Genomic DNA, 17181 nt, shown 5'->3' on the forward strand with positions numbered 1-17181 from the left:
TTTCTATAAGAAAGGAAAGTCCAAATCCACAGGAAAGTTAATACCTAAAACATCAGGAAAATGTTCTAAGTGTGGAAAAAGAGGTCATTTCCAGAAAGAGTGTAAAACTAAGACCAAATCCCTTATCAACACCCTTATTAGTGACCAAGCCAGTAAAGAAGAAATCTTCAAACTCTTAGAACTTGACCGCTCAGACAGTGATAGTTCTAGTGAGGAAGAGAAACACTAGTTGTATAGGTCATCCTCTGAACCCTTTAGAGTCTCCTCTAGCTCCTCTAGTGGTCAGGATGAAACCCTAGCTTGCAAAGATAGTTGTTGTAGGAACAAAACTATCAGTGTTCTTTCTAAACAAGAAGAGCTCCTCTTAGATCTCATAGAACAGATCGAAGACCCAGTTGTTAAAGCTCAAAGGTTTAGTGATTTCCATAGAAACCTAGTTAAGGAAGCCAGTACATCCAAACCTAGGATTTAGGAACCCAAAGTTGATTTGGAGAAAATCTACAATAGGTTTACCAAATCCAAGAAGGAAGTTACTGTCCAAGATCTCCAGAAAGAGATCAAGGATACTAAGTCTGAAGTGAGAACCCTTAAGCAAGAGTTAACCATTCTTAGGGTAGATCACAATCTCATGGACCAAAGAGTCAAACAGTTGGAACACACTTCTCATCAAGGCAATGAGGAAGGAACCTCATTATAGAACCCTTCTGATGAAGAAGCAGATGAAACAGTTAACCCTACAGCTGATATGGTACGGGAACCATCCAGTGAGACGTTCTTACAGACCATCAGTGGGATTAACTTCCAGAAATGGCACTTCAAAGTCAGGATTGTCATCAGCAAAGATTTTGAATTTGAGGTAGTAGCCTTAATAGACTCAGGCGCTGATCTCAACTGCATTCAAGAAGGAATCATTCCCTCTAAGTACTTCAGAAAAACCAAAGAAAGGTTGACTTCTACAAGTGGAGGAAAAATGCAGATTGAATTCAAAATCCCAAAAGCACATGTTTGCCAAGACAATACGTGTTTCAAAACCACATTTGTCCTTGTCAAAAACATGACAGATAGAGTAATCTTACGAAACCCTTTCATGTGTTTGTTATACCCTTTCATCACGAATAGTGAAGGAATCACTACCCATCATTTTGGCCAACCAGTTAAGTTTAAGTTTCTTAGGAGCCCAGAACCTAGAGAGATTAGCAATCTCTAGGAAGTTTCTGTCTCTAAGACCCTTAACCTCATCAATGCCAAAACCCAACATCTTAAGTACCTTAGCAATGACCTAAGTTACAAAAGAATTGATGAACAACTAGCTTGCAAAAGCTACCAAGCTGAGATCAGAAAATTTGAAGAAAAAATTAAGCAGGAAGTCTGCTCTGATCTTTTGACGGCTTTTTGGCATAGAAAGAGACACGAAGTAGCTCTCCCTTATGTCAAAGATTTCCATGAAAAGAACATTCCTACCAAAGCCTGACCTATCCAGATGAGTCAAGAACTTATGGATACTTGTAAAGTTGAAATAGAGGATCTTCTTAGGAAAGGAATCATCAGAAACTCTAGGTCACCATGGTCCTGTCCAGCTTTTTATGTTCAGAAAAATGCTGAGATTGAGAGAGGTGTCCCTAGACTTGTCATTAACTATAAGCCTCTTAACAAAGTCTTAGAATGGATTAGGTACCCTATTCCCAACAAAAGAGACTTAGTCAATAGGCTTAGCAAAGCAGTGCTGAAAAGTTTGACATGAAGAGTGGTTTTTGGTAGATACAAAATAGGTACAAAACAGCTTTTACCACACCCTTTGGCCATTACGAATGGAATGTAATGTCATTTGGACTAAAAAATGCACCTTCTAAATTCCAAAACATCATGAATGAGATTTTCAACCCATTCTCCAGTCATGCTATTGTGTACATAGATGATGTACTCATCTTTTCAGAATCCCTAACACAACATTGGAAACACCTTCGAGCTTTCCTCCATACCATCAAGCTCAATGGTCTTGTTGTTTCAGCTCCAAAAATCAAACTGTTCCAAACTAATGTTCGATTCTTAGGTTTTGATATAAGACATGGTGTCATCAAACCCATAGACAGAGCCATTCAGTTTGCAGACAAGTTCCCAGATGAAATCCTAGATAAAACCCAACTTCAGAGATTTCTAGGATCTCTTAATTACATTGCCGATTTCTATCAAAATCTCAGACAAAAGTGCAAATCTCTCTTTGATAGACTTCGAACCAATCCTCCTCCTTGGACCCCTGATCATACCTTTGTTGTCCAAGAAATAAAAAAATATGTCAAGATACTACCTTGTTTAGGAATCCCCTCAGAAAATTCCTTCAAGATTGTCCAGATTAGGCCTGTCCATGGGTCGGTCCGGGTCGGGTTTGTGCCCAACCCGGAACCAACCCGACCAGATCGGTTGGTGAGAAATTCAACCTGCCGCCGACTGGCATGGTTGATTGGATCGGGCGGATTGGACCTTCAACGGACGACGGTCGGTTTGGTCGGAGTTGGAGATCTGAAAATCGGCCAAAATCCGGCGATTTAATGGCGAAATCGGTGAAATTTCGGTGATATTTTCGCTGGATTTTCTTCGAATTAGTCGAAATCTCATCAGATTCGGCGAGATCTCGCCAAATCTAGTGAAGATTCCATGGATCTAGCTGAGATCTCGCCGGAAATGGCTAAGATCTCGCCAGATGTAAATAACTTCGCCAGGAAATGCTGAGATCTCGGTTCGGTTGGGTTTCTTCGAGTTTTGGAGAGAAAACCCGCCAGCCGACCCGCCGTTTTCGGGTTCTGGAGGCCGAGACCCGCCGCCGACCGCCGGAATAGTTGGGTCGGTCGGTTTCGGATCGGTCACCGGTTGGATCGTCTGGGTGGGTCGGGTCTCGGATAGGTCTGGACAGGCCTAGTCCAGATAGACGCCTCTAACATTGGTTATGGTGGCATTCTCCTTCAGCATGTTAGTCCCACTTCCCCTGAACAGATTGTTTGTTTTCATTTCGAAATTTGGACTCCCACTCAACTAAATTATAGTATTATTAATTTTTTTTTTTTTTACTATGCATCTCAAAGTTTCAAAGTGATCTTTTAAATCAAAAGTTTTTAATAAAGATTGATTGTAAATTTGCAAAACATGTTTTAGAAAAAGATGTTCAAAATATTGCATCAAAACATATTTTTGCACGATGGCAAGCCATCCTTTCAATTTTTGATTTTGACTTAGAATTCATAAAAGGAACTCAAAACAGTATCCCTGACTTCCTAACCTGTGAATTTTTGCAAAATCCAATCCAAGATGTCCAGGAAAAGACCCGTACAACCCCAACCTCCAAAGTTGCCTAAACAGCAAACCACTAGTAATACTAATTAGGCAAAGAACCCTGGCCCTTTAGTACCCTTTTCTTCCAATCCAACAAAAGCCTTACCTGTGTCACCATCCATTGTTGCCAACCGATATTTGGTGTCTACCATTCCAAAACCAAATTACGAAAGGCCCCATGGTCAACACAGTTATAGCTCTGCCCTAGCTACTCCACCTCCCAAGACAATCACCCCATATACAGTCGAAGAACCTTTTGGCCCGATAGTACCCCAAAAGCCTTCCTCCCTTCCTCCCAGAATAGGAAGATCCCCTTATGTTAGAAAGCCTTTTGTCCAGCATATCTCTTATATTGAGCCACATTTGGTTCATATAACAGATCCTTTAGCATTAGCAATAGAAGTTTTGCCCTTAGAATGGCATTTCCTCCCCAAGCATCCAGAAAAGAATATCAGGTTCTATAAGAGCATTCTCATCCAAGAAAAGTTTGCTCGTATAGAAAATGTCATGAATAGGACAAAGCCTTCAGAAGTCCTTTACCATAAATTCATCATTACAGGTTTTGTAAGTTGCAAAGATTGAGGACATCCTTCCTCACTCAAGACTCTTACAACACTTAAGAGATCAGAACCCCAATACAATTATTATGATTATATGGACGCCTTTGAAAAGGTTCTATTTTATCAAAACAAGAACTTTGACCACTCCTGGTTCTTGATGTTTGACAAGAAATTCTTCAGCCCAATACCTTCATGGTTATATATATATATATATATATATATATAAGAGCATACCATCCTCGAACTTGATCGATGAGTGTTTTTCTTTTCAACTTGTTCTTCTCAGTCATTCCAACATTGAACTAACCTGTTGGGATTCACCATTGACTCGTTAAACATTCATTATTAAATCCACTCTCTAACAAATCTATTGTTGTGGGCTTGTTGGGCCTCAGTCCATAGCCTTTGGGATTTTGGGTCAATTCTGGTCCTTATAATAATAATAAGTAGTTTTTAGTTAGATCAATTGATAAAATGTCTGATGGTTGAATAAAAGGTCATATTTTGTAATAATAAAAATATGGTAAAATTTGTTATGACCTCTAGATAAATTTTATAAAGTTTTTAATGGTTGAATAAGAGATCATGTTTTATAATTATAAAAATATGGTAAAATTTGTTGTGAACTTTAGATAAATTTTATATTTTTCATAAAAATCCCTTATAATTACAGATTAAATTTTGTAAGGATATAGTGTAAAACTCATGTTTTACCCCTTTAATCCTAACATACCACATCATCTTATCATATATCTAATAATAAATACAACCACACCCAGTCAATTTTAATACCCATATATAAATCTAACTAAATTGAGAGTTTACTGAAATGTTATTAGGTGTGCTATAATGTATTGAACTTTAAGTAAAATAGTGATGTGACAATTTTTTATTAAATGGTGTAAAATATGGATTTTATACTTCATTTTTACCAAATTCGGACACTTATAGTTATCTATAACTGAAAATTTTATTTATATAAAAAAAAAAGAATTGAAAAAGTTATCTAATTTTGTTTTATATGGCAATTCTAACTCAAAAAAAATTATATGCATTTATGGCCTTCATTTATGCAATATAAAAAAATTATATTCATTTTTTTTAGTCTTCTTTTCCAATCTCAGATGTTTTAGTAGAGGATCTAGGATTGAGGGATTTTCTCATCATTATCCGTAAAACAAGAAGTTTTTTATTTATGTAGTCTTTCTTTATAAAATTTTATCCGTTTACTTTGACAAGAGAGAGAGAGTTTTGTTTGTGTGTGTAAACCCTGTGTGTGTGTGTGTGTGTGCATGTGTGTTTTGTCACGATCATTGGATGCACGTGGAAGCCTAGTAGGTAAAAAACCACAGAGAAATAGAATTCTTCTCAAGCATGTTGTTAAGGTTTTTGTTATAATCTCAGAGTTAAATTAATGGGGTAACACAATAATGTTTTTTTTTTTGTATTTGTATTTGTATTTGTATATGTGTGTTTTTATATATAATAAATTTTCTTGTCCAAACCAATCTTCAACCTTTCATCAGCTTCTTTACTTCTCTCTCTCTCTCTCTCTCTCTCTGCCACCATACTCTTCTCCTTCTCTGTTATTTGTAAGCATTTCTCTCCCTCTTATTACTTGTTCTTATTGATAAATATTGTAACTTTTACTTTTTTGGTGTAATGGGGTTAAGAATTGGGAATGTTTTATGATCTGGGTATGTCTGTATTTGTTGTGAAATTTTTGGGTTGACTTGATTTGGTTTCATTTGGCTTGATCTCTGGAGTATAATTATCGAACCCTTTTGCTGGATTGCCTTATTGTTGTCAATTTTGACTCCATGCATCATTATTTGTTTCAGTCATTTCTAATTGTTGTTTGTATAAATTCATTCGAGTCATGGACTTTGTGGAATTTAAATGATCTAGATTTTTATGTCTCCTTTATATATAATTCAATGCTTATGAGCTGCAAGGAGGGTTGCTATTTCATGCTGTGGTTCACTTTCTTTAAAGCAATTATATAGTTTTGTTTTTGTTTTTCAGTTTTGATTGGATTTATGTCATATTGCTTCTGATTAGTGTTTCTCTTCAAGCCCGGAAACTGAAGGTGATATTGTATTCTAGGAAAACGAACCAATCTGAATTATTGTTGTTGTGCTGTTTCTGTTTCTGGGACTGAGCTGTAAAAACTTGGTGAAAGAATGTCTCTGTCTGGGGCTCATAATGATAGAGGGGAGGTGAAGGTTCGTGATAGTTTGGATGACCTTAGCACTGAGTTGGCAGACTATATTGCGGAATTATCAGAGGCATCAGTGAAGGAGAGGGGTGTCTTTGCCATTGCTTTGTCTGGTGGTTCTCTTGTTAGCTTAATGGGGTATTAGTTTCTTCCTTTTGTTGCCTGCTTTTGTTGGTTTTATGATTTTGGAGCTTTTGTTTAAATGTATGATGGAAAACAGGAAACTCTGTGAAGCTCCTTACAACAAGACTGTAGACTGGTCCAAATGGTATATATTTTGGGCTGATGAGCGTGTTGTGGCGAAAAACCATACTGACAGCAATTATAAGCTTGCTAAGGATGGCCTATTGTCCAAGGTTTGAAGCTGGACTTCATATATTCTTCTCTGTCTTTTCAATGTTAACACTCCATATGTAGGCTGTGTTCGGTTCTCATAAAGAAATTTTTTTAAATTAAAAAAATTGGCATTCACACACTTTCACAGTTAGTTTTGTACTCATAGTCTCACCATCCACCTTGCTCTTATAAGGGGAAGAGGTGTCATTTGAGCTGGAGGTTATTGGCAGTTTGGTTCTCAGAAAGGCTGAAGGAGGAAGAAAGAAAATCCTTTATTTTGTGCTAATTTTCCCTGCTGGATAGGTAGATTCAGGTGTCTGTTGCAGGTTTGGCTGTGCCAGTTCAAATCCATCTCAAAATTGGTCTAGATCCTACCCAATTATGGGAACTTTTACTTTAGAATAGCTTATTTGACAAATTATTCGACACCTAATATCTTCTTAACCCATGTAGACAGTCATTGCTTTCTTCATGTAGAGTAATTACCAAAATACACAAGATCTAGATTTTCCCTTCCATAAGAAAATATTGAATTCTTCAAAACTTCAACTGTGATCTGGAACTAAAATTTCTGAAGTAATAGGCGATTATCATATTTTTTTAGTCAAGTTGCTACTAACTTGTAGTTTCCTTAATATCTCTAGGCGCTTTTTGCAGCCCCTTTATATTTATTACAGCTTTATTGTGTGGAATTCATGTTTGTTGAATTGGCAGCTAGGAAGTGGTTTCTTATTGAATTTAGTCTCAAATAGAGGGAATTATTATTACCAAATATTATTCTGGTTGTTATGTAGCTGTATGCCATGTTCATCTTCTTTTTAGAACTATGATAACAAACAATTTGGTTAAATTGGTACCCCTTCCCTCTAAAGAAAGGTGTTGCCTAGACATATAGACATAAAACACTTCATTCAACTAAACTCAATGTATCCTTGAATGTCAACTACATGGGGTTGGCCATATATATCATGTTTCACCTTTCTATTCCATCTAGGACTATGATAAGCAACAATACCCCAAGGGGTTGCACAATAGGCTGGTGGAGGTTACTACTTTGAATCCCCTTTTCCCCCTTCCCTTGTTGCCAGAACTTAATATTAATTATGTAGGTTTAGCAACAAGTCAATGAACTTTAGCTCAAATGGCACTTCTTCTTCCCACAAGAGTGGATAGAAGGTTTTGATGAGATCTGGTGCATAGAAGCGTGGATAGAAGGTGAGGTCAATATCTTCCCTCACCACCTGCATCCATGCATCATTTGGCCTTTCTCATGCTTAACACAACTTCAAATTGAGGAACATAACTATTGCTTTGGCGTTCCTCATGTCTTTAATAATAAAGGAGTTTTATTGGATTTCTACATTTTATTTTAGACTTCTAGTAGAACTCTGTGATACAGCTTTTATGGAAAGCTGATTCCTTGCCTTTTCCCACCAAAGAAAGAAAAACATCAAAAGTTAATTAGGAACAAAGACATTTGTTTTTTAGTCTATATTATTTGATAAGCTCATTTTTAAAATGCTATTTGATAAATTATCTTAATTATTATATTTTCATCATTTTTTTTTTCTCTGTTGAATTTGTTGTATAGGCTGGTACTCAAAACTACCAGTTTGAGAAAGTTGTCCTGGAGAGTAGAGATCCTGAAATTCAACGTCATCTCATAGTTATCTTTAGAATGACTAATTAGTTTGTTTGAATGTGCTCAAGCATCTCTTTAGTTACACATTCCCTTGTGATCAGAGAACTGATCCTTATTATAAAATCAAGAAAAGATATTCTGCTGTTACTATCTTTTGGTTCATATGCTAAATGGGGTAGTTATATTTATTTCTTTAGAGAATGCCTAGCAGAAGAATTCCAGTTCAGATCTCTGTCCTATTTTGGGCGGGAATTCTCGTCCTTGTTAACCTAATGTATTTAATATTTTATAAGTTAAACCACAGTCTATTCTTTTGTTGCATCTTGGTGTCCTCAGCAAACTCAGGACACATCGTAGGTGATTTAGATTTGAAGAAGTGTGTCAAGTAGCTTAACTAATGATGCCTCTTGGCATCGAACAAGAGGCCCGGAATAGAAACCTACTTGCAGCAAAGGATTGGAGATGGCTGCCTTCCATTGAGTAGCCTAATGTTCTCATAGCCTTCAATGGATCCCAAAATAAAAAAGATTGAGATTCAAAGACCATTTAGACCATAATAATTATTGTTGGTTGCTAAATTGAATATGCTAGTTTGTTCATATTATTTTAGAGGGTGGTATATGCATGCATGTATTATGTTTGTACTGTGTGTGTAATACATGCATGTATGTTTGAATTATGTATCTACTGTATATTCTTTGGCACTCAATGAGAAAGCCAATATCAGAAAACACGCCTCCTTGGGGGACTGCCAGGGTGCCCGTTTTGTGGGGGGTGGGGGGGGGGGGGGGGGGTAGGGAAAATGGAAGCAAAGAATTTAATTGAATAATGGTAGGATACAGACTTTGCCCAACCTTTAAAACTAACCAAAGGTTTTGTGCATATAGTGAAGATGGAATTTAATGGATGTTGAATAGGTTCTTGAAGCTTTTCTTTGCAAGATAAGTTACTTGGTAGTATTGCTTTCATATCTTTGAGGTAGTTGGTTGGCCAAATGCTTCAACAATGTCAAATCTACAAAGAAGCTCAATAAGGATGATAATTAAAATGTTTGTATGGAAAACTAGAACAACCATGATTACATATGGGTATATTATACATTAGCCTCAGGTTAGTATCATTCCTATTTTCTTATGTAGCAGGCATGTATTTCTTCTACTACCAAATGTATTAGATGCATCTTAACCTTTTAACTATGTATGCGTCCTTTCTTGAGATTGAACAGTCTTCCAAATAGAAAGCAGGAAATCGGAAAATGAACTATGCATTCTCTTGAATATCATAGAAGTTTTAATGATTTTGTTTTAGTGGGTTCCTTAGAAGTTTCGGATGCACTCTTCCGTAGTTGCACTTTCTATTAAATTGTGAAATTGTTGAATTTAGCCATTTTACCTTTTCTGGAAAGCTTTAAGTCAAGAATAGGTGGTTGCTTCATTGCAGATTTTAGCATTGTTTTAACTTTGGTCATTTTATGTTTGCAGGTGCCTATAGTTCCCAGTCACGTGCATTCTATCAACGATTCAGTGTCAGCAGAGGAGGCTGCTGATGAGTACGAGTTTGCCATTCGACAATTAGTGAAAACTCGTGTGGTCAGCGTGTCTGACAATAGTGATTGTCCCAAGTTTGATCTCATCCTCCTTGGAATGGGCCCGGATGGCCATGTTGCCTCATTATTCCCTAACCATTCCGTGCTCAACGAGAAAGATGAATGGGTAACTTTTATTACTGATTCCCCCAAACCCCCACCTGAGAGGATCACATTCACTTTGCCTGTCATCAACTCAGCTTCAAATGTAGCCGTGGTCGTGACTGGTGACAGCAAGGCTGAGGCGGTACACTTGGCAATTGACGATGTTGGACCTGACTGCCCATCACTGCCTGCAAGGATGGTCCAGCCAAATGGGAAGTTGGTGTGGTTTTTGGACAAGCCAGCTGCCTCAAAACTTGACCATCCTCACCAGGGTTGAGCTGTTCTTGCCAATGTGTATGCTTGTATTTAGTGGTCGATCATTTTCTCTTCCATTAGTTCCAGTCTTTTTGTGGGGTTTTTTTTTTCCTTTTCTTTTCTTTATTTCTTTCTTTCTTCTTCTTCTTCTTCTTCTTTTGGCCTTCTGGTTAAATTCTCCATTTTGTCTTTTCTTGATCTCTTCTGTAGGAAGGGTTGGAGAAGTGTGATTATCCTTTTTGTAAGAAGCGGGTTAATAAAGTTGGGGTCTTAGTTCTAAAGCTTCTGTTCTGGTTCCTTATAGGTTAAACTTTAGTTTGATGAGTTAAAGCCATTCAGATTTGGAATAGCAGGACAATATGTTCAACTGGATTTTTTTTTTTTGGGGGTATCTTTTTCCTCCTCCCCTCTCATATTTATAATTTATATATGTTATTCTCATTATATTAGTTTGCTTAGTAGTCTAATGCCTGCAAAATAGAAAAATGATAAATTTAGAATTGAAACAGTAGTTTTATAATTTTAAAAAGAAAAAGAAAATTAGCCACTCTCTCTTTCTGGTTCTCGAGTAAGGATTATGGCGTTTGCAATATCACTAATTATATATCAACTAGATTTGAAGAGTGAACCTACACATGGTAATGAAGTAATTATAAATGGTTTTATAAGTAGGCCTCATAACAAAAGCTGGGGAAAAAGAGTTTTAATTACTAAAATATTCTTGATATTACTTATATTACAAATAGAATAGGTTTTCTATATACTTTACTACTGTTTCATTCACTCTCTCTCATCTTTAACCAAAGTATTACAAAAATCAATATAATTTGAGATAATTGGTGATTGATAAAATTCATCAAAAGTGATTAATTGGTATTCTTGAAGTTTATAATTGGAGATAATTGGTGATCGATAAAATTCTTCAAAAGTGATTAATTAGTATTCTTGAAGTTTTATTAGGATTAAATATTGTGGTCTTAGGATATTTATTAATGCTTATGGTTCAATGGTATTTTAGAACTCAACATTGAATAATTTTACGTTTATCTAATTTAAACAAAATAAAATAAAATAAATGGACAGGTTTAGGAGAGATTTAAATTTCACAAATATATAAAGTGGGATGGGTTTCATGGAAGATAAAAAGTTCTACTTATCAAAAAAAAGAAGAATAAGTTTTACCCGATTTGGCTTTAGGAAGACTTGTGTTATCCAAAACCCCATTAATATTTCTAAAAAAATCTCAATATTACCATAAAGTACTTTTGCCCACTTCTAGCAGATAAACAAATGCTAACATAAACAAATAAGTGGGGACCCAAAAAAAAAAAAAAAAAAAACCCTAATCCAAGGGCACTTGTAGCAAGAACTCTACCAAATTCAGAGATTAGTTTCTTCACCCACCCTCAATTATCCTACATTTTAATATTTTGAAGTAATTGACACTACCCTACAAAGATAGGGACTGTAATAATGCGTGTGGTTTTCAAATTCTACAGGGATAAGATAAGATTGACACCACTCCTATTGTATTTATTTATTTTATTATGCCTGTCTAATATATCAAAATGATCCCATGGTAGCACAATGTTGCAACTGGGACCTGGTGAATATACTAAATTAGTGCATTGATAGCCATCCAGTGTGGTATTAACCAAGTTAAAGCTATATGTCTATTTCCATTGAAAGCCAATCAAAAGAGGAAGATATTAGGGAGAGAGGGAACATTAATTTAAAAGGAATAGATCTAATAAACTTAGGCTTTAGTTTTGTAGCTATTGTAGGTTTCCTGATTTATTTTAATTTTGTTTCGTATACAAGCTGAATTATCAATGAACTAAATCATTTGTTTATAAGTTACTTGATTAATTTATTTTTTTGCCATATGTAGTAAATACCATGACTTTAATTGTAACGCTTTGTTTGTTTCAGCAATGATGTTTTCTAGAAAATGAGTCATTTTTCAAAAATCATTTTCTATAAAACTATCTCATTTTCCAATGTTTGGTAGCAACTTTAAATAAATTGAAAAACAATCTCATAACTTCTCTTATTTATCTTGCTGTGAGATAGAGTTGTTTTCCAAAATTTTTTAATGGAAAACAATATCTAAAAATAACTCATACTTTTTATGTTGACCAAAGATAGTTTTCCTTTGACTCATATTTTTTTATGCTACCAAACATTGGAAAACACGAAAAACTATCTTTACACAAAGTTTTCCATCGAAACAAACGGAGCGTTATATCACTTCACAAGTCTAGGCTAATAATTAATAAATAAATATAATTGAAATTTTACTCTCTTTTTTGAGAAGAAGAAGAAATTTTACTATTGGAGTTACTTAAATAGAATTATTTTCATTTATAAAATTATAAAAAATTAAATTTACCAACCTTGTATTGTTAAAATTATATATAATTTTAGTATGAAATGGACTATTTATATTCTCAATAAATCACAAATACTAATTTGATATTTTAGAAACTTATTTACAAATTTACACAATTCAATATTAAGTCTATATAGGTATATTTTTATATATGTACACATATAAACATATAATATTATATATTTTTTAAATTGAGCCTCAAACTCACAAGATTGTTCACAAATTATTATATTTGAGCTTGACTTATTTAATAATCAAGCATAAATTTAGGCTTAAGCTTGGCTTGTTTGCTAAAGATACGAGCATAAAAAAACTTTTTCTTTTTTTCTTGAGTTGAGGATGAGTCATTCATAAATGACCTAGTTCATTTACTACCTTGGGGGAAGAGAGGAAGAAGGGAAAGGGATCTATTCACCAAGTTAGAGACCGAGGATCTTTGTTTGCTAAAGGGACTTTGAATTTCAATTCTCAAGATTTTATCATAGAAGCTATCCGTACAATACAAAATTGGTGTGATACAAGTAGAGCAATGTCCAGAATCCCCATCACTGGTATAAAGGAAATAGTCAATCAGAGCTCTTTAAAGGGGAAGAAAATTTCTTGAACTATCTAAGGCTTGTAACAGAATGAACTACACAAATTCGTACAACCACCTAAATCTAACTTACAGGCTTCATGGTGCGGTATTCAGTTTGTGTTATTGACCTAATGCCATTTTGATCAGGGACAACTTCTTCTTCCATATCTTCTTTAGGAGGATGGCCACGCGTTTGCCCAAGCAACCATTGGTCTATGACTCCACATTGAATTGCATACTTGACTGTCTGCTCTAGGTATCCTTTATCAGTAATTAGATGTGGCTGAACCGTCAACCTTCTCATGAGTGCTGAAAAGGTGTAAAAAAAAAACAGGATTTAAAAGTAAGGTCTAGTTTCAGGAAAATGTCAAAGCTCTTAGCTCCTTATAAGTTGAATGTGTGACAATGAATTGCAAATAATTACATGTATGTGTCACTAACGCCAAAAGATAAAGAAACAAGAGTATCCAAATTCATAATTTTACAATTATCAACCAGTCTCTCAGTAGAAATTACCGTTTTTAGGTTTTGTTTTGTGACAGATGCCTCTTTCCAAACTATTGGATGAATCATATTATTCCACTTCTTGGCATAAGACTATGTCATACTTTTTCAAACTGATTTGACTAGGCTAAAAAGCCATTCTTCAAACATTTACATGCCAAACCAGGTCATATATAATTCAGATTATATTACCACAAGATCATATAGTCATAAATAAGAATCTAATGAAATGCAAAATTGAATTTCAAGATAAAGCTATTTACTAATAAGTGACTACGAAAAGAACTGCGTGATATGGAATTCTTTCAAATGGTGCACCAAAATGATGGCAGGAATCTACAGCTTTCAACACAGAACCTCCCCCCATTTAGAGAATAAGCAAATAGAGCACTAATAGGCCTGTCACTACATTTCCAGTGTAAGCCAGCACTCCACAAAAGAAGGTTCCACCCTTAATTGAAACTATCATTATGATTCTATTAACTGATATAGAATTGCTTAAATATTTTCGGTCACCCTCAAGGTTTAACCCAAAGGCCACTTGATTTCTGTGAAGAGGTACAGATAATAGGTTCCAGTGAATGTTTGTGTGGTGTCTTCCAAGGAAATGCAGGCTAAAGAGGCCTCACATTATTGGTTCAAGCAATAATATCGATAGATATGCATGTTTACAAGATTTTACCTGCAACAATGCCGTCTCCAGATGCTGACATATCACCAGTGAAAGGGGTTATTGGGGCATCCTCCATTCCCTTAATAGCACCATTGTGCTCCTTGGTGTAATAGTGTATCTTCGATGTCCCATTTGTCACAAACAAAACCTTAAGATTTTCATGCCAAAGAGGTGCAACTACTTCTGGTTGATAGTGTACAAACTTTGAGCTGGCATTATTTTTAGTGTCAAATTCCTCAGTGGGCTTGATCCCACATAGAAACTCAAGTTCTTGCTTAGTAACCTCAATAACATCTGCTAGCTTCCACACCTGTTGTATAAACATCTTGGTCTCTTCAAGAGAGTGCCATAGTGGCAATGGAAGGTTTACATCATAGAAAATAACTCCTCCCAGTTTTTTTGAGATCTTGATGGCCTGCAATGTAGTTGATCTCATATTTCGATCAAGCAGGGAATGAGTGCTGAAGTAGAACATCTTTGCCTGCATAATAAACCATTAAAATGCTCTTTAATCACTTGGAACATTTAGCCAGTCAAATCTGGACAACTTAAAAAAGCAGAATGTGATGCACACATAGTCTAAGTGGGGCAAAATAAGATGAGTTCTATAATTTTACAGAAGTCCACTCTTCTTTGGATGAAATTTATAAATAGGAGAAACTGTAGCACAAAAAATTCACAAAAGAAGTCACAACCTCTTTCATTGTAACTAAAGCATATAATAACATGCCAGCAAAGTCCAATCAGAGAAAATTCTATGCAGCAAGATGTTTAGAGCATCCAATGGTGAAACTCACAATATGCAGCAGGGCGCCTTTCTGATTTACTTAAAATTCAATTATCACCCACAGCATTTTTCATAAGTAAGATAATAGGAAATTTATCAATTATTAAAAAAATAACCCTATAATCTCTCATTAATCTTCCATATACAAAGAAAAATGTCTATTTTTTTTATAAGAAACCAAGTCTATATCTATTAAGCTAAAATTATCATTATAGCACCAATGGAAAGGTATCAGATATAAAAACTCAAAACAAGGACCATAACAATGAGTCAAATTTTCCTTTTGCACAGGACTGAAATCTTGTACCTCCTTTAGCACGTCAATATTGATCTCAGACTTTGATAAAGAATCCTCTGCACAGGGTTTGACACAAGTCATTCTCAAGTTACCCCGTTTACCAATCTTCATCTGTGATACTGCAGTCACCCTTTTACTATCAATGCGGACTGACCGAGTCTGGACGCTGCTCAAATTCAGAAAATATAGCATTGCCCGACCATAAATGTCATCTCCAAGTTTTCCCATGAAAGCGACCTTACCACCCAAGGTTGCAAGAGCAATCGCAACATTGCCTGCAGATCCCCCAGGAGCCCTAACAAATTTTTCAGGGGCCCAATATGCATCCTTCATTCTTTCATGGATTTCATAATCCAAAAGTCTGTTGGCCGGCCTTCCTGAGGGCACAAAAGCATGCTGTGCAGCTCCAAAGCAACAAACAAGTGGAGGCCAATCATATGTGTAACTAATATCTTCCCCCTCCTCAATTTCCAACTCTGTGTCTTCCTCATTCTCACCCTCAACATTTGGAATAAACGGAGACTCCTCATGGTCACTAAGACTAACTTCTGCTCCATTGCCCTGATCCCCCACATCACTATCATCCTTCTTCTTGGTCTTCCTTCTCCTCACCTTTTTCTCGGTTTTCTCTTCCTCCAAGCTAGTAGAAGTAGATGCAGCTATTAAATAATTAAATTGCGGGTTTAGCATTTGTAAGTAAGATCTAATCAGGAACAACTATAACTTCATAAACCACTTTTCATGGGACAAAATACACACCCATATTACAATTAAGAAAAATACCTTTCCTCCGAGTCCTTTGCCGGGGTTTCTTGGAATCATCAATTGATGCAGAAATGATACTTTCATCACTTGTAGCATCATTCGCTACCACCAATTCAGGGTTCTCATCTGGATTATCGTCCATTGCTTTCTTCCTAGTTCGTGTACTGGCTCGTTTACTAGTCCTAGTGGTCTTCTTCTTTACAACAGCTCCATTTTCATCTGGTGCCTCTTCAGTACCAGCTTTCTTCCTCGAAACAGAAACAACACCCAACTTCTTCCGCAATCTAAAGTCCTGAACTTGCACGAAGTTCAGCGACGTATAATTCAGCCAATTCGATTGGCTTCTGCACAGTTCAAAGGCCAGATAATATAACCATTACTAAGTAGTTTTGTTGATAACATAAGGGTAGTTAAAATATGAAGTGTAACTAACTTAGTTTCCTAGGTTTCTAACAGAAAATTCAGATTCTTTTGAAATATCCCATACTAAGAACATCAAGAAAAGCACAAAACAAAAAAAAAACTTTGTCCAACAAAACCCAGTCAAGATTTTATCTTTTATTGTGTTTTGTTAAAAGCTTAATTTGCGAAGCCAATTAAGTGCAACATGGGTTCTGTTTTTATATATTATCCAAACCTTGCAGAACAAAAAAGAGGGTTGTTTTTCACATGTATAATTCATATTATTTCAAATGAGAGAGAGAGAGAGAGAGAGAGAGAACCTGGGAAATGAAAGAAAGTGAGTGAAAGACAGAGAAGCCATTAGACAGAGCTTGAAAAAGCTCTCTCTCCCTTTTGAGCAAGTTGAGATTAGTGGGTGTTTCTCTTAGTAGTCTTAGCCATGGCTACGCCTATTATTTGTATCAGTGTCAGTGGGTTTAAGAGTGAAAGTGGAAAGTGGGTTTTATGGATGAGGCCAGGGCTTAACAGTTTTACACTAGAAACTTGGGATGGGAAGGGAATTCTTATCATCAGGACGGTGCGTTTTATTGCCACTAGCATAAAACGACTGGATGTTCAAAGAGATGGTAGTCGTTTTAAGTGGAGGGAGAGAAAGGGCAACAATTTTAGTTTTAGTTAATACTTTATTTTTTCTTTGAAGGAGGAAATTTTATTTTTACTACCATAGCTTTGGTGTGAAATGATTAGATATTGTCCGC

The 17181-nt window shown here is 35.7% G+C and overlaps 2 protein-coding genes across 5 annotated transcripts; one reads left to right on the forward strand and one right to left on the reverse strand.

The window, feature by feature from the left end:
- The first annotated feature begins 5324 nt into the window (after positions 1–5324).
- Positions 5325–10397, forward strand: LOC126719046 (probable 6-phosphogluconolactonase 1). 4 transcript variants are annotated; one of them, XM_050421586.1, is made up of 4 exons: positions 5325–5476; positions 5991–6240; positions 6323–6458; positions 9562–10397. In XM_050421586.1, the coding sequence occupies exons 2-4, from the start codon at positions 6068–6070 to the stop codon at positions 10045–10047; spliced, it is 795 nt and encodes a 264-aa protein (XP_050277543.1). In that variant the 5' UTR covers positions 5325–5476; positions 5991–6067; the 3' UTR covers positions 10048–10397. The 4 variants fall into 4 exon arrangements, with proteins under 4 accessions (XP_050277543.1, XP_050277545.1, XP_050277544.1 ...); XM_050421588.1 differs by having other exon boundaries at positions 5366–5476; positions 5960–6240; XM_050421587.1 differs by having other exon boundaries at positions 5373–5476; positions 5910–6240.
- Positions 10398–12852: 2455 nt separating this feature from the next.
- On the reverse strand, positions 12853–16931 carry LOC126719047 (fructokinase-like 2, chloroplastic). The gene is made up of 5 exons (XM_050421590.1): positions 16744–16931; positions 16040–16365; positions 15266–15915; positions 14181–14652; positions 12853–13303 (listed from the first exon to the last, which is right to left on the reverse strand). The coding sequence occupies exons 1-5, from the start codon at positions 16782–16784 to the stop codon at positions 13077–13079; spliced, it is 1716 nt and encodes a 571-aa protein (XP_050277547.1). The 5' UTR covers positions 16785–16931; the 3' UTR covers positions 12853–13076.
- Between the last annotated feature and the right edge of the window lie 250 nt (positions 16932–17181).

This window comes from Quercus robur, chromosome 3 (genome assembly GCF_932294415.1).
Source record: "Quercus robur chromosome 3, dhQueRobu3.1, whole genome shotgun sequence".
Classification (NCBI taxonomy): domain Eukaryota; kingdom Viridiplantae; phylum Streptophyta; class Magnoliopsida; order Fagales; family Fagaceae; genus Quercus; species Quercus robur.

Excerpts from the sequence above, each read along its gene's own strand:
- LOC126719046 (XM_050421586.1), top strand. The coding sequence starts at position 6,068 with ATGTCTCTGTCTGGGGCTCATAATGATAGAGGGGAGGTGAAGGTTCGT. Across the intron at positions 6,241-6,322 it reads TCTCTTGTTAGCTTAATGGG|GAAACTCTGTGAAGCTCCTT; the intron begins GTATTAGTTTCT and ends GATGGAAAACAG. Across the intron at positions 6,459-9,561 it reads AGGATGGCCTATTGTCCAAG|GTGCCTATAGTTCCCAGTCA; the intron begins GTTTGAAGCTGG and ends TTATGTTTGCAG.
- LOC126719047 (XM_050421590.1), bottom strand. The coding sequence starts at position 16,784 with ATGGCTTCTCTGTCTTTCACTCACTTTCTTTCATTTCCCAG. Across the intron at positions 15,916-16,039 it reads GCAAAGGACTCGGAGGAAAG|CTGCATCTACTTCTACTAGC; the intron begins GTATTTTTCTTA and ends ATTATTTAATAG. Across the intron at positions 13,304-14,180 it reads TGGAGACGGCATTGTTGCAG|CACTCATGAGAAGGTTGACG; the intron begins GTAAAATCTTGT and ends ACACCTTTTCAG.